Source organism: Scardinius erythrophthalmus (genome assembly GCF_964197995.2).
Source record: "Scardinius erythrophthalmus genome assembly, chromosome: 1".
Classification (NCBI taxonomy): Eukaryota; Metazoa; Chordata; class Actinopteri; order Cypriniformes; family Leuciscidae; genus Scardinius; species Scardinius erythrophthalmus.
In genome coordinates this window covers 46,351,391-46,374,574 of record NC_138221.1, presented here as the reverse complement: position 1 = coordinate 46,374,574, position 23,184 = coordinate 46,351,391, and the positions used below count along the sequence as shown (strand labels likewise).

Below are 23,184 nucleotides of genomic sequence, written 5' to 3'. Positions count from 1 at the left end.
TCAGTCGCGAAGTTTCTACTCGACAGGTAAAGTTTGGCATGCTATTTGGTGAAAAAGTGCAAATCTTCTTTTGGAAAGTAATCTTGTATGAGTGATGCCGACAGCAACTTGTAAACAGAGCGTGCACGAGGAGAACCTCGCACACGTTTAATAGGCGTTCCCTCTCGGGAGCAAGTAGAGTGTTGCGCATGTGCATTTTTTCAAAAAGTGGAGAGGGCGGTTCTTATCTAAAATTCGGAAAGATCCTCCGCTATACCTTTAATAAACAAGATAGCCTACCACACATATTAGACACTGAGCAGAAAACGGAAAAGACAAAAAAATAGCATGTCTAGCCCACATAGACGTATTAGACATTTTCAGAGGTAAACTAAATATCAAGAATATGAGTATAACTGTGAGTATATGATATTAAAAGAGACAATAGATAAAAAAACATAAATGGATCAATACACGAAAAATATGTTTGAAATGACTTATCACAGAAATATCCATAAAATAATAATCATACACACATTATTATTATTTTTTTCTTATACACCACATCTTTAACAAGATTTCATCTTTAATATGAATGAGTTTGAATGAATAATTTTTACTTTCATACTTTTGAGCTACATTTGTTTGGTTCTTTGTTCAATCTCAAACAATTATTTTATTTTTATTATTAAGAAGTTTGCACAAGTGTTAACTGTAAACTGCGAACATTAAACTTTGCTGAAATTAAATGTCTTGGAAGTGTTCTGTTAACTCTGCTAAACTATAATTACTTAACCCTCCTATTACCTTTGGGGTCAATTTGACCCCATTCAGTGTTTAACGTCTCTAAATACATACTTTAAAACATTTTTTTTGGCTTCATATTTAAAGACTTTTCCTAATTTAATGGGGACAACTGGGTAAACATAAAATTAACATGATGATAGGTTTTCAATGTTCTGTATGTACTTTTGTAGCATCGGTGTTCTTTGGGGTCAATTTGACCCCAGGCTCATTTTGCTGTATAAAACATATAAGAAATATCAAATTTTTGGTTGTTCACATTGGTGATTAGGCACAAATCCCACATTTATTTTGGATGATATTGAGGTCATTATAAGTTGAGATTTAATGATCTTCAAAAACCTTCACTTTGCTTTAGGGCCCTAACCTAACATTACCATATAGGCCTACTTCAAGTATTGCGAGAACCACTGATAGTTCACACGATATAGTGGAGGGGGGAATCGTAATTCTCACAAGAAATTAGATATTTCCAGTGCCAATTATATATTTCCAGGGAAGGGAAAACTTTGATATTTTGTTCCGTGGGGGAGGGGAAAACATAATATAGGGGAGGAGCAAATGTATGAAAGCTTCCACAGAAGCCTTATAAACCATTTTTCTTTGTGCTTTGTGAGCTCTCTCTTTATGCTCTTTCTCAATTGAAAATGACCTCTTAGCAAAGTTTTTTTGGGGGGGGGGTTTGGGTTCTATACGGACCTGTTCGCCAGCAAGACACCAGTCGACCCACCCGAAATGCAGGACGATGCCATACCAGCCATCGCGTCAGTGTTGACCAGTGAGGTCAGGCATGCGATCCAGAACATCCAGAAAGACCGGGCACCAGGGCTGGACGGAATCGAGGCTGAGCTGCTCAAAGAGGGTGGACCGATGCTTTGGGCAGCATTGGCCAGCCGTTTCAGCCGCTACATAGCGCAGAGAAGAACACCAGATCAATGGAAGACGGCCAAGACAGTGCTGTTGTACAAGAAGGGTGACCGCGAACAGCTGAGGAATTATCGGACAATCTGGCTCCTGCCGACCGTGTACAAGGTTTTCACCAAGGTGCTGTACAACCAACTAGCCAGGCAGTTGGACGAACAACAGCCATCCGAACAGGCCAGCTTCCGGTCTGGCTACAGCACAATGGACCACATCCACGTGCTGAACCAACTGCTTGAACGCTGCCGGAAGTACAAGATGCCCTTGGTACTGGCCTTCGTAGACTACGAGAAAGCCTTCGACAGCATAGAGATCAATGCCGTACTGCTTGCCCTACAACAACAGGGCATCTCCTACGAGTACGTGGACCTTTTGCGGGAGCTGAACAGCGGATGCGCCACCAACATCACCTTGTCAAACCGGATACTTCCCACTTGAATGACAGGGTACAGCTGTGGCCAAATTTTAAATTTTTGCTGCTTCAGTTGTTATGATGTTGATTCACATTTTTCTAGATTATTGTGCAGAGTGATCAGAGGCATTTTACATCATTTCAAAAAGCTTTATCACAAAACCCCAAATTTCACTGTTTTTGTCCTTGGCACCAAATTACCAGCTAACATCATTTTACTAATCATATCATCAGCACATAATTGCTATAAGGAAGGAAGAAGTGCTTCCAATCAATTCTTCTGTTAGCAATGGTTTCCTCCAAAGAAAGATGGAGGATCATCTTTGCATCAAAATGTCTTCCATTTACCAGATCATCAAGAGCTTCAAGAATAGAGGTTCGGCTGCAGTGAAGAAGGCTTTAGGATGTCCCAGAGTGTCCAGCAAGTACCAGGAACTTCTCCTCCTGAGGAATCAGCTAGGGAATCATATCACCACCAGTGCAGAACTGCTCAATATTGGCAGCAGGTGTGGTGTAAGTGCATCTGCACACACAGCGAGGCCAAGACTTTAGGACAACGACCTGGTGTCAAGAAGGGCAGCAAAGAAGCCACTTCTCTCCAATAAAAACATCAAATATTGGCTGAAATTCTGCAGGAAGTACAAGAATTGGACAGCAGAAGACTGGTGCAAAGTTAATGTGTCTGATTAGAACATCTAGAAAATCGATTGTCCAGAGAAGAAAAGGTGAACGCTACCATGAGTCCTGTGTCGTGCCAACAGTGAGGCATCCTGAGACTATCAATGGGAGTGTCATATTGACCCCAAACCCATCCTTGATAAAATATATTGTATAATATAATAAATAAAAAGCTATTAAAACACCAAAAATATATATAATTTTTGAATTTTAGATAAATCAGTGACATTTTATAGTGATTTGCTAATTTGTCCATAGTCGTGCAATAGGTATTCTGGATGTATAAGGGGTGGGGGTGGGGGTGGGGGGTTGGTAGTGTTTTATTTAAAGGGCTATTTAAGTAGTTAACAAAGAAACATAAAGTACTTGACTTAAACCTTTGGGGAAAAAATCAAATTGTGGGGGTTTAAAGGTCCCATGACATGAAATTTTCACTTTCTGAGGTTTTTTAACATTAATATGAGTTCCCCTAGCCTGTATATGGTCCCCAAGTTTCTAGAAATTTCAATCGGTGTAAATCGAGCTTTTGCTGTCTTTCTCTGCCTTTGAGAAAATGGACGCTCAATCGCGCTGATCTTGAATCTCCTCCTTGTGACGTTATAAGGAGGAATGTTACCTCCCCTGTCTCTGCTTTGCCCGCCCAGAGAATATTTTCCGCCCATGAGAAAATGAGCTAGGAAGGAAGTAGGAACGCGTGCGCGCGATTTTAGTTTGTCCACGAGAGATATCATGGCTTTTGAGCGAGCGAAGCATAACAATTGCTCAATAATTGGATGTAAAGTTACAAATGAACACCGAAGGGTTAATACAGAGCTGGGCTTGCTGAACGTCTGAAACTAAAGTCTGGATCACTCTCTTTGGCTCAGCTACACACCTCGGACAAGTAAGTCAACTAATGATATATAAGTGTGTTGCTTTACTGTTTATGGTTGCCTAGACTGTTACACGTAGAATGTGGCTGTCACATTAGCTATGCAGCTATGCAGTTTATGTGTGTGAATACACACACTGAAACGCGAGTGTTGTACACTTCTTATTTGGATAACCGTTTTCCTGTTGGTTATACGGCGCGCGCGATATCCGCATTTCAAGATTGCAGAGCTTGATGATGTAATTGTAATAAGATAAATTACAGATGTTACAGATCTCTCATGAAAAGGCAACAGTAGGTTAGCGTTAGCTACATGATAATAACTGTAAACCATCCGAATAAAGTACCGTATCCAGACATAATATTTTAAACTAACCATTCGGAAACGTCCTGCTGGAACCGCTGAGTTGTTGCTTCTCCATCCGGATCAGATTCTGGGTCAAACTGAAATGCTTGAACGACTGCGTGTCCTCATGCCATTGCTATATCCAACGTAAACATGCACGCCTCGGTACCGTTGCGCAAGATGGTCAAGGCCACACCCACCCTCCACCTTGCGATGCCTTTCTCCTCCTCATTAGTATTTAAAGCTACAGACACCGAAACGGCCTGTTGGAAGGAAGCTCATTCTGGGACTGGCTTATAGTGGCTATAATTCTGCACCGAGGCTGAATTTTTGAAAAGAGATTTCAGATACAGTACTAGGGACCACTAAGGCTTATATTAAAGCCTACAAAAAGTAGCATGTCATGGGACCTTTAAATTGCTGGGGTCAAATTGACCCCAGTGGGTAAAAGATGTTGGTAGATTTGAGGGTAACAGGAGGGTTAAACCTAAACTAAATAGAAATATGTCAATAGTCATAGCCAGTTAAAGGTGCTGTATGTAGATTTTCTACCAAAACGAATCCTTTTTTTATTGCCTGTGTGTGAAGGGGTTGTAATCTCACATTAAAGTTATCCACTTTGCGGGTTTTGCTATTACCTCTGAAAGCAAGTATTCTTATTTTTATGTAAATGGTAAATGGACTGCATTTATATAGCGCTTTCACAGACCTATGGCCACCAAAGCGCTTTACATAACCTCACATTCACCCATTCACTCACTCATTCATACACCGACGGCGGTGTCAGCCATGTAAGGCACCATCCAGCTCATCGGGAGCAGCTGGGGTTAGGTGTCTTGCTCATGGACACCTCGACACTTGGTCAGGTGGAACCGGGGATTGAACCACAATTTTGCAGTGGCAAAATTCGGCACGGTTGATAGGGTTCCATACTTATCATGGTACGAGCATGGAGCATTAGTTCAACGTCAAGCTGATAAAAGTAGCCTATTATTGTAACGTTGCAGTGGGAGTTTACCTGAGTTTCCAGCATGTTGTGGGATGCTTTGTGTGTTACGTCCGGTTGCGTCTCAGTCTGGCCGGTACCCACAGTGCTCGCTCATAAATTCGAGCACGCGTAAGAGCACGCGCTTGTAAACTTATTGGTTGCAATCTGAAACATCACCGCTAGAGGCCGCTAAAAACTACATACAGCACCTTTAACTATATTTCACCTATCTACAGACTTGCAAAGAGAGAGAGAGAGAGAGAATACGGTTTGAGTGGCTTAGTCCAAATTTTCTGAAGAATATATAAATATAAACATTCATCAACTCACACATCAGTTGAGGAAGCTCAAGCATGTTCGCTTGACGTACGAGAACCAATGAGAGGTTCATTCTCGTGTTGCGCAGCACGTTTTAACACGTCGCGCGTGAAGCAGGTTGAGCTTCTGTTTATGTTTGCTAATCAGTGTTTATGTGAATAAAAGCCTTTAATTCATCATATAAAAAGATTGTGACTCTCCAGAAAATGTGGACTAATCCGCTCGATTCATATGGATTAGTTTTATGATCTTTTATGGCCTTTTTGAAGCGTCAAAGTGGCAGCTGTGTAGCTGTCAATGGAGGGACAGAAATCTCTCAGATTTCATCAAAAAGATCTTCATTTGTGTTCTGAAGATGAAGGAAAGTCTTTCGAATGTCGAACGACATGAGGGTGAGTAATTAGTGACAGAATTTAAATTTTTGGGTGAACTATCCCTTTAAGACATGACAGTGTCTCATGTAGACTCAAGATTCTTTTCATTTTAGATTTTATCAATCAATGCATTTTTTAGGCATAACTAAAACTCATAGTCATTGTGTTTGCTGTTGACATTTTCTTGATATAACAGTAGAGCAACATTCATAGCAAGATTTTTTTTTGGGGGGGGGGGGTCTTTTTTGTTTGTTTTCACAAAAAAGAGAGGCACAATGATGAATTAAAAGTCAAATAACTAATTTAAATAAATTGTGTCATTGGCATTTTTCTCATATTTTTCTTTTCCAGCATCAGAATTACATATAGTGCATTATATATCAGTGTCTCATCAGCAATACTCTTAAGTTCACAAAAAAACAGACAGAGAGAGACTGTGAGACCGAGAGTCGTGTCGTAATCTTCCCGATACCTTTCCTTCTCCTGGCTCTATTTTTGTTCCTTAAACTAGGCTATGTCTTTTTTCAATCTCTTATTTACATAGTTTTTAAATGAATCCATTCTTGCCTAACCCAGCTGTGTTATGACGATGTGTCTCCCAATCCCGATGTTTCATAATTTAAAGCCCACCCACTCTAACTTGTTTGTATTTGTCAGGTGTGGTTTCAATGGTGATTGGGCAGAGCTTATGAGGAGAGGTTGAGGTTGTTTTTGAGATGTCATTGTGACAGAAGAGTCAAAGGAATTATGATTCATAGTATCATGATGCTGGACCACGTTTCTATTTAGTTGCATAGAAACGTGATGAACAGTGGGGAAAAAAACTAGTTGTATGATATTAGTATATATATGAATATTTTGTTTTTGAAGAAAAAAATATCAAACATGGTCTCTATATAAAAACCAGATGAAGGTGCAGTAGAGTGGAAAAAGAACAAGTCCAGTCTGGCCTTTTCCTCTTTACCAACCCGCCTCTGTCTCATACCCCACCCATCGCATTCCTCTACAAAAGCAGCCCCACATCCCAACACCTTCATTAGAGGTAACTGTTTGGTAAGGTGGGAGACAAACTTAAAGACGACCCGAAAAGAAATTGTCTTCAAAGAGCTACAATAAAAGGTAATGTTCAAACTTTTTTTCCTTTTGCAAGGTTACATCAATTATTTAAAAAGAAGGATAAATGATTTTATATAAGGTGGTGCCTTTGTGTATTGTGTTATGCCCAGGTAGATATCGAATGTTTAAATGTTTTTAAAAAAAAGTTTATGACACTGTTAAAATGTTTCATGTTGTCTTTGTATGTAACATCATACATAAAACGTTCAATATTACAAAAATTACTTGAAGCACGTCATATTGAGAAACAAAATAAACAGGTAATGTTTCATTAGGGACTTCTCTTTCTGTTATTATTGTTATAATGTGTAACTGACCTGAAAACTGGACAGTATAGCACATATGAATACATAAAAAACGAAATTCCTCACTCATTCATGATTTTAGCTCAGTTAAGAGCAGAATTATCATTGCTTAGATGGAAAGAATACAATTTTAAAGGAGCCGAACAGCATGTTAATCGCTCAGAGAGCTGTTGAATGATTCACAGTAAACTAAAAGCAGCCACAATTACCGTTAGTCATTTTGTTGGTGCCCACGCACCACCTGTTCACCCCTTCCCTATCCATCCTGTCCTTCTCACCAATCCATGGTGCTTTGTGCTGAGTAGGAAGATAATACAGTGCACTATAATGGACTACGGGGTCTTAACTACAGTCCACACATTCTAACAGTAGTTTTGTGAATCGGCCAAGAGCAAATCCTGAGGAAATATATGAGAAGTTCAGAGAGATCGACATGAATAAAAAGCCACAGACATTTGGGAAGCGGGTGTACAGAAATAAGAACAGTTCAATAAAAATTACACTTTTCTTTTTTTTTCCTGCATCCGAATAGAACCGAATAGAATAGAACCGAATAGAATAGAATGAGCGGGACCTGAGACCCCTCTCTGGGAGTGGCAGTTCACTAAGTGCAGATAAAGATTGCTAGAACCTGTTGAGACTTGAGGCTTTTGCTTTATGATGTGAGTTTTCTTAGCGTTGATGTTTTTTTTCTGCTATAGCCCTAAGATACAAATTCTTGTATGGGCTTGTCTAAAGGGAGGAGCCATTGAGTTTCTGTGCAAATACGTTAAAAATACCACTTATCAATAACACAAACAGGAAGCAGTGAACAGGAAACTACTGGTTTTGTAGCCTATTTTGTCATTTTTTGGTCTTTCAGTTTTAACACCATCTCCCTTACTCTTTCAGAATGGGCGCCAGTGCTGTACAGATCGTGTGTATGGCTCTGGGAATTTTAGGTCTCATTGCTGCGGTCGTGACCATTGCTGTTCCAAAATGGAGGGTTTCTGCCTTTATTGGTCAGAACATCATCACTGCACAGGTAAACATTTTGATTCAAAGAAAAATAATATTTATAAAAAAAAAAAAAAAAAAAAAAGCCATTAGGAAGAGACTGAAATTTTCACTGTAAATGGTCTGAGAGCAGTGATCAATATTCACCTGAAGTATGTTTTCAGTGTTGTTATTGCTAACACAAACAGCCAGAAACTGTTTTCATTCATTAAAATAAAGCTTACATAAAATAAAATATAAAAATATTAGATGAAAAACTTTTTAAAAAAATGTAATGAAAATGAGAAATGTTGCTTTGGCAATCAACTCTGAAACAAAATCACTGAAATAATTAAAACTGAAATAAAAATAAGTAAAGGCTAGATATAAATATTGGTAACACTTTAGTTCAGGGTCCAACTCTCACTATTAACTTTGCTTATTAGCATGCATATTATTGGCTGTTTATTAGTATGTATAAAGCACATATTAATGACGGTGCGTGTCCACTACAGCTGCAAAACTCCGCTCAGTGCCGCTGGCAACGCTATAATGTCTCCGCTTTGGGGCGTGTCTGTTGCAAGTGTGTTTAATCTATGTTTTTTCAACACACACAGTAGGCTATAATCATCAGAGATGCACGCGATTAGCCAACATCCGGAAATAGACAAGCTTTGTTTCCAAATGCTCCAAGCAGATATCCTGTCAATTTTATAAACAACTGCAAAGTGTCTAATTTGTAAACAAAATGATTTACGCACTAAATCCAGCATAAACTCGGGCACAATTTGCATATGTTTAAACTCTCAAGACAGACGTCACAACCCGAACCTCACAGCAATTGGCTGCCGACCGCGTTTTTCGCTTGATATTTGCATAAAGTAAAGAACTGCCCAACCTTTTGACGCTCTCAACGCTTTCCCAAGGGGGTAATCTATCAGCCGGAAACTGAAGCTTCCCTGGGCGCCGCCATTGATTAGCAGACCATCACCTGCTGTTAGCATTCCATTGACTCCCATTCATTTTGGCGTCACTTTGACAGCAAATAACTTTACATCTGAGGCGTTTAAAGACTCCATTTGTCCATTATTTATTTCTAAAGAAACACGACAATGTATAAAAGGCTCCATTACCTTGTATCTTACTTATGGCGCAGTAGAAGCAGTTTTTGTAAAAATAAGTTAACGATTGCGTCATAACCACGCGACTCCGCTTCGCTCGCACCGTTATTCTGCATGACCTTATTCTACATCCCTTAATCCTATACCCAATAGAGTTTATTGAGGCAAAAGTCGTAGTTAATAATTGATAGTGAGAATTGGTCCCTAAAGTGACTGAAATATATATATTTTTTAAATAATAATAAAAATGCCAAAAGAAAATACAAAATGACTAAAATACCAAAGAAAATGCAAATATAGTGTAGCTTCATCCAGCATACATTCACAATTGTCCTTGACGTTGTGTGCACCCTCCGCTAAACAGAAGTGAGGCATGACGTGTGGGCTATTTAAAGTTGGAATGATACAAGTTGCGATATTCTTTTCTTCCTTGTTGTGACATATATCTATCTGAATGAAACAGCTTCTCGAACAAGAAAAAACTGAGTAGGACGGGACTTCATTTGGTCAATTGGGATTTGATTGGATCGTTGGATGGTTGTGGTTTGCTACTGCTCTGATGTCATGTGAGTGACAGGTTGACCCCGCCCTCCCAGTAAACACGTCATCAGAGAAGAGAAGAGATGCCGCTGCAAGAGGGAGAGGAAGTTATTCTGATAAAAGATTACGAGGGCACATGAATTTAAAATATGTGCACGGAAATAATCATTTATAATAAATACAGCAATATTCCATAAAAAATAAGATGTTACCATTAAATATTCCATAAAAAAAAAAAATCCATTAAATATTCCATTAAAAACAAGATAGTTAATTTAGATTTCATGTTGACTTTAATTATTCTAATATTAGATTATATAATGTGTCATGCATACTCTACAGAGAGATGGAGACTGTGTACTTTAGTGTATGGAGCGACATTCGGTTATAAAAGAAAATAATAATAAAAATTATTCGTTTTTCTTGAAAGAATTATGTGGATGGGAGGGTATATTTCATATTTTGTTATTTGACGATATCTAAAACTAACCTCCCTCAGGCCATATTTTCCATGAATAACCTGTACATAAATAAATAAATAAAGCTAGATGATTGCTTCTCTCCTCACAGGTTCAGGAGGAGGGCTTGTGGATGGAGTGTGTGTCTCAGAGTACCGGACAGCAGCAGTGTAAGTCCTACGACTCGCTGCTCATCCTGAGCTCTGACCTTCAGGCGGCCCGTGCCATGACCATCATCAGCTGTATGCTCGTTGTCCTGTCCCTGCTCATTCTGTGCGCCGGAGCCGACTTCACCACCTGCATTGACAACGAAGATGTCAAACCCAAAGTGAGTCTGGTGTCCGCTATTGGGCTGATCATCGCGGGCTTGTTGATGATCATCCCTGTCAGCTGGGCGGCAAATAAGGTCATACGCGACTTCAACGATCCACTGGTCGCTGCGCCTCAGAAAAGAGAGTTGGGTGCATGTATCTTCGTGGGCTGGGGAGGAGGAACCCTGCTCCTGGTGGCCGGAGGCCTGCTGTGTTGCTTCAGCAGACCCCGCTCTGGAGGATCGAGCGGAACCGCCAAATACTACAGCAATAGCGCATCTGCACCAAGCAAGAATTATGTGTAGTGTAGATACAGAAAAATGTGTTAAACTAACAAGTAGTCGCAGTAATTATAGCTGGAGTCTAAAATGGGTTAATGTTAGTAGGCTAAGTAGTCTTTAGTAGTTGGTAGGAAATTAGAAAAACTTACATGAGAAAAGGTCTAGAAAAATGTAAATATGACTTGTTTGGAGCGTTTAGAAATACAGTCTTTAAGCTTTTTAATGAATTCGTTTTATATCTTTTACAGTTTACTGCTGCGATTTCTCAGTGCAGCTAATACACTTTGCACTTGTTTATTAAAATTCAGGGATGGGCCAAGCTTGTGTCCAAAATACTTTCAGATCCTTGGTATTTAAAAAAATGCTACTGAATAAATGCGGTTGTAATCTTTACAGTGTTTAGGCTACTTGGCCTATTTTTGAGTAATAACAAACTTTTCAAGAACTTTTTAGGAATTTTTTTTTTTTTTGTGTAGTTGCTACACAATTTTTTGTTAGTTCACTAAGTTTTGTGTGTGTGTGTGTGTGTATTGTGTATTTGGTCATAATCATTTCTATTGTCTTTCATATATTTTCAATAAAAACGGACTGATTTAAGACATTTGTGTGTGCAGAATGAACAATGACTTTTTGACACATAAATAAATCTTTGTTAAAATAACACTGACCTTTATTTCAAATCCTATAAAACATATATTAAAATGGGCTTCAAATAAATTCAATCACATTTTTAAAAAAATCTTAAAAAAAAAAAAAGTAAAATCCCTGAAGAGCAAAATTTGGTCTGCAATGGACTGCAAACTGGTATCCAATGAAAACTTTTCACATAATTCTACAAATCTTTCTGATATGAACCTTTTACAATTTCATTATTCATGTATCTTATATGTGTCAATTAGCATATTTATTTTAAATCTCATTCTACTGGGGTCTCTCTTCAGCTAATTGCTCTCCAGTTCGCTCACACGCTTGGTCAATTGCTCAACCATCTCTCTCAGCTCCTTCACCTCATTCTGCAAAGCCTGCACGTCCTGTGTGTGAAAGAGAAAGAAAGCTAGAATGAGATTTTTTGTTACAGAAACTCAGTTTTATATACAATTCACTATGTTTGGGGTTAAATAAAATGCATTAAAAAGGCTGGGGTAATTATCTGTTCTCGTACCCCACTGTCGGATTGTCGGTTGTTCGAGGAAGAGGATGTTGTGGCCATCAAGCTTTTGATGACTTTGAACTCTTTGTTTTTGGTGGTAGCCACAAAACCATCTTTCAAGGAGATCAGGATTGGTTCCCCATCTTTACCACCAAACCAATCATCTGCCTCCACCGATGGCTCTGGACCAATCGTGTCAGGGTAAAGGTCCTCTTGAAACAAGTCAGACTAAAGCAAGGAAAAGATAATGTTGGATTAAGATGCCATAAATCAACTGTGTGGCATTCATACACCATCAATAAAAAATTAGATTTTTTTGTTTTTAAAAGCTGAATTTTCAATATTTAGAGTCACACAATCCTTCAGAAACCATTCAATGCTGCTTTGGTGCTCAAGAAAATGGCGATGTTGAAACCAGTTGTGCTGCTTAATATTTTTGTGGATTCGTGATACTTTTTTTTAGGATTCTTTGATGAATAAAAAATTCGAATGAACAGCATTTATAGGAAACACAAATCTTTTGCAACATTATAAATGTCCTTTCTATCTTTTTCAATTCATTTAAAGGTGCACTGTGTAATATTTTAGCGGCATCTAGTGGTGAGGTTGCGAATTGCAACCAACAGAAGTTATGGTGGCAGACAGGAAAAGAAGTCGTTGTCTGAGACAGCAGAGTGTAGCCAGTTAAGCAATGAGGATTCTTTACAAAGATAAATTAAGAAATTAGGTCTACTTAATTATTCAGTAAAACGATATGTTATTGTGAATATTATTGTTACTTGTTCATCATTGTGTCAGTGTTTTATTCGCTGACTTGCTTGCTTCTTTGCACAAAGAACAACATAGTGACAGAATGCGTTTGTCTTTTTAAGGCTACTGTAGAAACAAGGGGACCCGCGTCAGTGTATGTAGATAGAAATGGTTCATTCTAAGGTAATAAAAACATAACGGTTCTTTAAGTAAAGTTACTGAAAACATAGTTATGAATATGATATTGCATTTCTGTCAACAGATCCTACTAAATGTTACACAATGCACCTTTAAAGCTACACTATATAACTTTCGGCCCTCTAGCAGTTAAAAAAGAAAATGGCATGCGTCTTGAGTAAGAATGGATGAATGTGCACACATGTACAGAGCGGATAGATTACAGATAATTCTGTGGAGGCCAGCCCTTTTTCATGATAAACAGTAAATTTTTCTTTTCTTTTTTCTTTTTCAAACGTTGTTCGTTTGCAAATTTTTAGCTGACATGCACAGGCAAATTAATGATTAAGACATATCATAATATCATTATTATAGGTTTATCAAAAGGGTATTTGGTTAAAGTAAAGACATGGTTTGGAACATTTTTTTTTTTTCTCCAAAAAGTTACATAGTGTAGTTTTAATGCATCCTTGCTGAATGAAACTATTTCTTTCAAACAAAAATCTTACTGACCCCAAATGTTTGACAACATTTAAGCCTATCTTTGACTTTAAATCCAAACTTACCTTACGAGGCACAGTCATAACAACAGGTTCACACTTTCTCTCATGAAGTTTATAGAACCTGAAATAAATATAAAATAATCAAGAATTGAAAATGCTGAACTTTATAAATGTTTGTGGGACAAAGCAACTACACAATGGGCATTGGTGAAAGGCTGGGCGTGTTTACCTTGCAATCTCACACTTGTTGACTTCCAGGCCTCTCTTAGGCATGTAGCCCATGCCCTTCTGACTCTCTTTGCTGCTGTACATGGAGAGATAGTGGACGTATGGAGCCTCGTCTGTCACCTCAAAGTATCTGATGCTGCTGTCGCCCTGTCAAACCATATGCACTTTTAACACATATAACTTCATGAACAAATAACTCTTCACGATCATAAAACTTGAACTTGTGTTGGATCCTTGCCTTGCCACAAAGGTAGACCACACCAGTGTCAGGGTCAAAGAAAGGTAAGAGCACTCCACTGCTGGTGTCCAGCTCCTGCAGAGTCAAGGGCTCATCCAAGTTGTTCTGCAACCACAAACAACACACTTTTGTGAGTCACTTGTTTGTAAAACTGAAAAAGAGAGCTTCTGAAGCACACCATGTACTCACAGGATCCCACAGCGCCACCTGCCGCTCACTCATGCGGCTGAAACCGGTAGTCAGGATCTTGCCGTCAGACACAAACACAGCTCTGACTGGTCTGGAACCTTCATGAGGCTTGTCCTTCTCCTGAAACACACATATACACAGAGAGTGGTCACATGAGCAGTGAATAAGCTGGCAGAAAGGAAGGTGTAAGAAAGAGACACTATAATAAGCTATAAAAGAACACTATAAAAAATGTTCAGACTGTAAATTGGAATAAACAAAGGCATAGTTTGCGTTAAATTGATTTAGATAATTACTTTAAATGCATTCACTGGATGTAAAATGTTAAAAGACAAAAAATGCCGTCACATTAACTGTTGTTTGAATTTCCAAGGCGAATCGAAGTCATTTCAAAAGGAATTAATGCAATCGGGAATTTTGCACAATGCAGATTTCACAACAGTTTCAAGCTGGATATGAGGATTCACCGCGTTGGCTAACAGAAGGTGAGCTGTGATTCATAAATGACTGATGTTACTGCACCTTAAGAAAACATTAAATTAACACTAAGATTTCCTGTTAACTACTGCGGCTTTAAATGATTCGGTATCATGTGCTCAATCTCAAGTTTTCTGAATACTTGCATTAACATTGAAAAAAAAAACACTGATGCAATGCTTTAAAACGACATCAAAAATCCATGAAACCCAACAACCAACTAACTGTTCTTTTTAAGTGAATTTTTATGTGAATGGTAAACAATGCAAATATATTATTTATTTAAACCCATACATTTTTTTTTTTATAATTATTCACTTCGGTTAGCATTATTTTATCATGTTTTACATTGAAGGGATGCACGCACTTTGATGACGGAGCCCTTGCGGGGGTCGAACACTCGTAGTTTCTTGTCCTTGCAGGCGGTAAGGATCTGAGAGCCGTTTCTGTTCCAGCAGGCGCTGTAGATCAGATCAGTGTGCACTGAGTCAATGCGCACCACTGCCTCTCCACGAGCCACATTCCACAGGATGACCACGTTATCACAGCCTGCAGACAGGAACCAAGAGAGGAAGAAAGGCCGACAAGGTAAATCAAGAGTACAGGGGGAAGGAGGTAGATTGATGTGGAAGAAAGAGAGAAAAAGAAAACAGAAATGTCAAATTTATGATAAACCTAAAGAAGTGTATGAAGAATCAGCAGAGGGCACCACCATTCCACCAACTGTAAAAGTTTGGCTGTTGGGTGGACGTCTGATGTTGGTTTACCTGCACTCATTAGCACATTGTGGGCAGTGGGGTGCCAGCTGAGGATGCCCACACGTTTAGAGTGCCCTTCCAGCTTCACAACTGGGTCCTTCAGGGGCGATATGAGACCTCCCTCTGGAATCTCCCAGATCTATTACATAACAACATTGACCTTATGTTATAATAAGTAGTACTTTTCACAACAGTACAGTTTCCACATTCAAATTTGTTATTCCGGCATTACAGCTGGTTGGATGCTAGATGGAGCAATTTTAAATAGAAATAGAAAATAAATGAAAATTAAATTATTCATTTACACACATAAAAGATTGAACGTGTTTGTTGTCTATGAAAAGTACCTGTACACATGAGCATTATTTAACATTCATTAGGACTGAGGCACTGTTTAAACCGGTATATATTTTCATACCGATATCATCCCACATAACCGGTATTACCGTATATTGTAGCAAGCCTAATATGAGCTGCTGTTTTGTATACAGAATTTTATTATTCATTAATTGATTTGATATTTATAATAATCAGTAGATGTGGATGGCACTGGTCCGATAATTATGGATTATATTCACATTTTCACTTTAGTACGAGTATTGACTGTTTTGGTGCATACATGTAATTTGATCAAGCCAATAAGCTAAAGGCACATGTCACTCACCATGACACTACAGTCTTCAGAGCCACTGGCAATGATGTTGTCATTATGTGGGCAGAATTCAATGTCCAGTACGGGTCCAGTGTGACCACATACAGTGGGCTGGGACATGTCGATGCGACCCGTCTAAAACACAAATCAGAGACCCAGAAGGGACAAAAGGGTTACAAAGGTAAACCTTGGTATGACGTAGCGAAAACATGAATGTATTCAAATAGACCCATGTAAAAGTCCTTCAAATGACTAAACATAGAATATGAACTCTTTGAATCTTTGACCAACAGAGCAGAAAAAGAGCAGGAGAGATCTCAGACAGATGAGGAGGGCTGTGTCAGCTGATCTCAATTTTACAGCTATGCCTTCAATTACGCCTAATAACTACTAACCCGTTTAGAGAGGACATCACCGTGCATGAGTTCCCATCATGCACAAGGAGAGCACATTCACTCTGCAAAAATCCTATTGTTAAATGTGAGTGCTGTGTGCAAGTCCATGTACAGGAACAGTCTATAAATTATTACAGGGGCTGCAGTACGTAAGTAAGAACTTGAAAAAAAATATTTTTAAGTGGACTTAAGCAGCATTATTATTGTTAAAATAAAATAGAAATATTAGTTAAAAAACCTAAACTTAAAAACCTTAACAGAAAATTAGAAATGTTGCCTTGGCAACTTTCTGAAAGAAAAGAAGTTGAGGTACTAAAATTACTAAAACTTGAAACTGAAATAAAATAAATTAAAGCTAAATAGAATTATTTAAAAGATTAATAGAAATGAAAAATGAAAAGTGAACACAAAAATAAAAGACAATTCAAAATATTAATGAATACTATACTAGTATACAATATCCCTGATACTATATTATTAATATTACTGAGTTACTCTTAAATAACAGTAGCCTAAATATGATTTAATTATTGTCAGAGAAAGTGACTGATTAAGTTCAAATTACAACAAATTCATCTTTTCCTAAAGGGTCTAACTAACTTCTGGTACAATGGGGTCCAAAATTCTGAAACCACTAGTTCTACATTAATATTTTATTTAATCCAAAATATGAATTACAAATTATAGTTTCAGAATGACAATTTGAGTAAAAAGTCAACAATTCTCTTTTTACATGAATTTCATATTCCCCCCTTTAATGACATTGTGAACTTCACAAGTGTGTACAAAACCTGATGATCATGTTATCAGTCTCAAAACTGAGCTTTCAAAACTTCCTCAAGCCACCCAAACGAAATGAAAGGGCTTGACTCGAATTCTCATGTTCATTGGGAAACAATGGCTGCCATTGAGCAAAGCATCGAGTGTAAGATGCACAGCAGATTGAATATGACAGATCTCCCATTCATTCTCTGGCATAAGACCCAGGAGTGCAGACAGAGTAACATATAGAAACAGAGGACCAGAGATGAGAAGATGAAAAAGAAATGACATATGAAATAAACTCTACAACAGCAACAAAAAAAAAGAGGAAGACAAAAAATAGTTTCCACCATATTGCCACCCCCACATATGAAAGGTATTTTGAAAGTATCAGAAAGCTTTATGAAGTAAAAAGTACACAATCAAATTTTGAACCAAGCTGATCACAAGAAAAAAGCAGGCACATCAAGTCTAAGTGGCAGCTGTCCTTTTCTCATAGTTTTTGTCACTCACTCAATCTGCAAGCTGTCACCACATCCTGTGCAGGGTTGACAGCAGCGCACTCCAAATATGGCAAAAACAAGATGCAAGAGAGCAGAAAGAGAAGAGATGCTAGGTCTGGTGACACGTACATATGAAACTCAACCTTGAACTTCCTTATTTAGACAAACACTGCATGACATATGTAGAGATTCAAATTCAAAGACTTCAGAAGATCATTTTGAAACAGATAATGGGTTAAAACTACAGTTGGACCTAAAACTATCAAGTCCAACTAACTTAATATCTTTATCTTAATATTGGCATCTCTCTCTCTCTCTCTCTTTATATATATATATATATATATATATATATATATATATATATATAATCAAACCTTGAATGAATAGCAATATATACCCACTGCCCACTAATACGAACACTGCAATTAATTTGGCAATTAATTTGAGCTTAATGAGTGCTAAATCTGGATGCACCTTGCTCAGGGGCAATACAATAAAAGCTCCTCCACCACTGGCATCCACAATCATGGCCACAAACTTGGGGTTGACGGAGCAGAAGTTGCTGTCCCAGGTCATCTGGGAGATCCTGATGTCATCATAGCACTGGTCTGCCTTCACCGCCTGGCCAAAGACATGGCGGAACTTACTGGTCCTGACCACCTTCCTAGACATGATGACCTGAGGAATGACAGAGGAGGAGGAGACACAGGCATGGAGAGAGAAAACACATAAATATGAGAAACAACTGGAAAAGTAAATTAAGTATGATGGTTTTCATCATTACTTTCAAACATTCCAGTAGCTCAAACAGTAGAGCATGGTGCGAGCAATGCTATGGTTGTGGGCTTGATTCCCAGAGAACGCATGAACTGATGAATCGTATACCTTTGATGCAATGCAGGTCGCTTTAGATAAAAGTGTCTGCCACATGCATAATCGAAAGTCGCACGTTTTCTTTTTGTGGGTTGAAAAAATGTGCATCTTAATATAGGCAACACGGTAATATATTAATTGAAGGAAGCTGCTTTTTCTGGTATTTCTGTATTTGTAATTTGTGGTGAAAATGGCTGACTCCAGTTACTGCATTTGATGATGATCTGAACTCTTTGCTGTTGTCAGTATGTTTTCACTCAAATTTAATTATTGGTTTAATAACTAAATTCTCTTGAATTTGAACGAATTCCTGTAAATGAATAGTTAATTATTTTTTAATCTTTCTATGTTTAAAACAGTGTGTAGGCAATAAGCCCCAAGAAAGAGGAAGGAAAGAGGAAACTAGCATGAAGTAAATGAGAAGGAAATGCTACTTCTCTAAGTCTGATGCCATGTTGTTTGCAGGTTTTAGTGATAAAGCACTTAGCTGTATACCCTCTTCTCATCTATCTCTCTCTCTTTTTGATGCCTTTTTTCATTTCTCATCACATCAAACGCAGTCTTGTGCATATGCTTAATTAGTTGACTAACAAATGTCACTCTCATTTGCAATGCATCACTCAAGCCCTGTATGCTCACAGAAATAATCTGAAAGATGAAATGAAAGATGCAAAAGAAAGTGAGCATTAGATAGACGGAGAGAGGAAACTCGTAACTGGACTAACACCACAGCAACTGTTGGAGCGCAGGAGATGTTCAGAACTTCAGTTACACCACATCCTTCCACACAAACATGCTGCTTCAGAAAGACTACAAATGTTTCCATTCATTTAACTTCTATAATAATCCTGACTGAGACTATCTATCCCTAACTATCCCTTTAAGGATTTTTAAAAAATATTATTTTAATGAATTTTTTTTTTTTTTTTTTACAGTGCTTTATTCTTTGTCTGTTTTTTTTCTATATCTATTTCTTCCTAGCTAGTATTGAGCAAACTCTTATAGCTATAGGCTACAACAATATTTGCAAAAATCTGTGAGAATGAGTGAAGAACTCAGTCATATCAGCTTCACCTTTTTCTGGTGAAGTTCTCTTACAAAACTTCCTCAAATGTTTAACGGTGCCTTGCCACAGTTCAGAAAAGCACAGACACATTTAGCAATGGAAGTTCTCGTTGAAACAATATTATGGAACAGTTCTAAACAGAGTAAAAACACTGAATGTATTAGGAACGATCTGCAGATTAGGGCTGGGTCCCAAATCCTATTTAGCTAAACAACATTTTAGGTCGTCTAGGCGCGCCCAACCGGCTGTCTAGATAGTCAGCTACCTAGGTTTTGAGAGGCGGCCAAAGATGCAAAGTTCTGCACGGTTACCAAAAACACCGTACAGGAGCACAACACACCATATGATGATGGGACGGGGCACTGTACCTGAGAACTGTGGCTGGGAGGGACTCTGGCTCCTGAGGCGAGAGGATGAAGCGCTGGGCTCGTTTGACAGATGGAGAGAAGCGGATGAATGCCAGCAGTTATGGCCAGATCTCACTGTAAAGCATGGAGGAAGTGAGAGTTTAAGATGTAGATGAGAATGGGAGGTGTCCTCGCTTTATGTTTCCTTTTAAAGTGATTTACGTTGCATGAAGCTGAACCCCGCTTGATCTCACACTTTATCGTGGTCATAGCAACACAAACGTGACGTGCGCTGGCATAAAGTTTGCGGTTTTGCCGACATGTTTATCTGAATGTTTATCACTTTATCGAACCGTTATCACACTCACACATTTTCCTACGCTTTGTTTTCGAACAATAGGCAACTAAACGCCAAAGTAGTTAAATGCAGCATTAAAGTTGACGCCCTTACAAACATTTGCATGCACCTTATTTCCGCCAAAACTCTGCAATGTACAAATAAAACTTTGATAACTTGACAAAAGCCACACATTTTGTCATCTCAAATTATAAATATTGCGAAAGCTTCTTGCACTGTTCGAAAGAGATCCATTTCCCCAGTTTTCACAGCACGGTAGGCTGTTTGAACTAGTTTATCATTTAACCTTACTCTAAAATCTTTATGTGTGGATGGCTTTTTAATTTATTTTTTAAAAATAGAAATATTTGACAATAAGAAGTCATAAATCATTTTGTTTTTTTATTTTGTCGTGAACAAATGTTTCCATCCGTCTGTACATGTTGGAAATAGGTCATGTTAATATCATGTGCACGTTCAGATTTATATTTAGTAAGAAAGTAAACTGGCATTGTGTATTTTGCACAGTAATTAAGCATTTAGCATTATCATGTATTGTGACGAGTAGTGTTATAAAATTATATGCATCTAGTAGTTAGGCTCTATCCCTTAAAGGGACAGTAGCCTACAGTCAAAAATGAAAATTCTGTCATCATTTACTCACCACACCCATGTCGTTCCAAACCTGTATGCATTTCTTTCTTCTGCTGAACACAAAGGAAGATATTTTAAAGAGGGTAACCAAACAGTTGATGGGCCCCACTGACTTTCATAGAATGGAAAGGGGGATAAAATACTGTGGAAGTCAATGGGGCCCATCAACTGTTTGGTTATTGACATTCTTCAAAACATATTATTTTGTGTTCAGCAGAAGAAAGAAACTCATACAGGTTTGGAACAGCATGAGGGAGAATAAATTATGACAGAATTTTCATTTTTGGGTGAACTATCTATTTAACAGTTATTTTTGACCCCGGGGAAAGTCAGATACAGGTTAGGGACAGATTTAATATATAGAGCAACATAATAATAATAATAATAATAATAATAAAAAAAAGTTATTTTAACTTTACACAAGTCACCTAAGTCACACAAGCATACACCTGTGAGAATAAACATAGCAAATATGAATAACCTGAAGTGGAGGTCAAAAAGCAGACATATCCTGTTTACATCAACAGTCCTTCTCCAAACCATTAAGAAAGTGACAAAGAAGAGACCATTTAAAAAATATAAACCTCAGTTTATTGCACAATCGCTGCAGGAGACCATGGGGTTTGGAAGATCTGTCTGTGTGAACAAATGTAACCGTGGACACAAATAGACATATAGAAATATAGGCCCATATATAATAAACCAACAGAGACACACGCTTGTAGATAAACCCATTTACAACAAGAAAGAAAAGTTTATGTAAAACCAAAGCTATAGCAAATTTCGCAATAAATTAGTTTAGGAGGCATAATAAACCAACAAGAAAGAAAGATAAATGGCCAACGTGGCTCAGCGAGTGACCTTCGTGACTGACTTCATCCAGAATGTCAACACGGTTCAACTGAACATCGTTTATGCTGTAACCGACATATAAAGACAATAGAGTGCTGTGGCCACCAGATGGTGCCAAACAACAACCAAAATAAATAGAAACATACAAGCACGAGTAAAAAAACAAAAACTTTAAAAAAACGACAGATCTTTCAGAGACCTCCTGTCATCCTATGTGCATTAGTATTCTCAGCCTTTGTACTTAAATTATGATTATCATTGATAGTGGTAATCCATCTCAGAATAATATCATAATAATGCGAGATGTAACTGAGTAGTTTTTAAATTATCAACAGGCTATCCAGCACCTGCATACTAAGAAACAAAATGTTATTATAGTTTCATACATCATGTCATTATTTTTTACCACAGGACATTTAGAATATACAGACAGGAGAACATCATCCATGAGAACATCATCCTTGTTCCTCCTCTAAAACATGAGTTATGATGCAATCCATTTGCTTTAGGGCAGGGGTGGGCAAACTACGGCCCGCGGGCCACATGCGGCCCGTTAGGCTGTTTAATCCGGCCCGCCGAGTATTTAAAAAAATTGTCTTAAGATCGCATTAATTTTGCCTTTTTTCTTGCAATACTTTGCGTTATATATTTATATATATATATATATATATATTGCGTTGCATATATTTGACAATCGGAATATCAGATATTGCATGCCATAGCTAACAAATGTAAAAAAGGAAAAATGACATAAAAGCAGATCATCATTCATTCAGCGCTGTTGTGGCTGCGGTGTGTCACGTAACAAGCAATGACGCGTCACCATGGAAACCAAACAGACAGCGCCTTAAGCGCATAGACTTGTTGCACGTTAATGTTTTTTCCTTTTTTGGAAACTCAATGAGAAAAAAAATGTTTGGTAACCGCTTGCACACCTTAGTTTTTCCTTTGATTTGTCTGCTATTTAGTTTCTTTGCTCCTCTGGATTTGTGGATGTATCCTGCCCGATTCCGTTTACCGACCCATCGTCCGGCTTTTGACTTCGCTCCCCTGTCTGCCATACAGAACCCGTTTTTTTTTTTTTTTCATTAAATGTTCTGATCTCCCTTTGCCTTTTATGTTTTATTTTATTATTCTTAAAATAAATTTGTATATTCGTTTATTTCCACAAATGTATGACTTTTGGAAGTGCAAATTGCCATTCAGTTTTAATAAAGTTGAATTAACGTAACCTGTAATTTTTACTCTTCTAAGTGTACACTTGCAGATGTTTTGTTTCTAATTTACTGTTAGGCCATTAAATAATAATAAGGATAAACAATATTTAAAAAGTATAGGCTATAATTATCTAACATCTTTAAAAATTAACATCAAAACATAACATGCTAAATGGGGGATATCTACCATAAAAAAAATTATTGTCAGAATGTCGTCTCTCAGTTGTTGAATTTCGCACAGACATTGCCACAACATTG

General features: G+C 37.9%; 2 protein-coding genes across 2 annotated transcripts; one reads left to right on the top strand and one right to left on the bottom strand.

The window, feature by feature from the left end:
• Positions 1 to 6,598: 6,598 nt before the first annotated feature.
• On the top strand, positions 6,599 to 11,399 carry cldni (claudin i). Its single transcript, XM_081370205.1, has 3 exons — positions 6,599 to 6,810; positions 8,004 to 8,136; positions 10,319 to 11,399. Exons 2-3 carry the CDS (start codon positions 8,005 to 8,007, stop codon positions 10,820 to 10,822), a joined length of 636 nt encoding a protein of 211 aa, XP_081226331.1. The 5' UTR covers positions 6,599 to 6,810; position 8,004; the 3' UTR covers positions 10,823 to 11,399.
• A 45-nt stretch (positions 11,400 to 11,444) lies between these two features.
• coro1a (coronin, actin binding protein, 1A) lies at positions 11,445 to 20,196 on the bottom strand. Its single transcript, XM_081370081.1, has 11 exons — positions 19,888 to 20,196; positions 18,055 to 18,258; positions 15,933 to 16,055; positions 15,278 to 15,407; positions 14,878 to 15,059; positions 14,034 to 14,153; positions 13,845 to 13,949; positions 13,608 to 13,753; positions 13,442 to 13,499; positions 11,961 to 12,176; positions 11,445 to 11,829 (listed from the first exon to the last, which is right to left on the bottom strand). The coding sequence occupies exons 2-11, from the start codon at positions 18,250 to 18,252 to the stop codon at positions 11,740 to 11,742; spliced, it is 1,368 nt and encodes a 455-aa protein (XP_081226207.1). The 5' UTR covers positions 18,253 to 18,258; positions 19,888 to 20,196; the 3' UTR covers positions 11,445 to 11,739.
• Between the last annotated feature and the right edge of the window lie 2,988 nt (positions 20,197 to 23,184).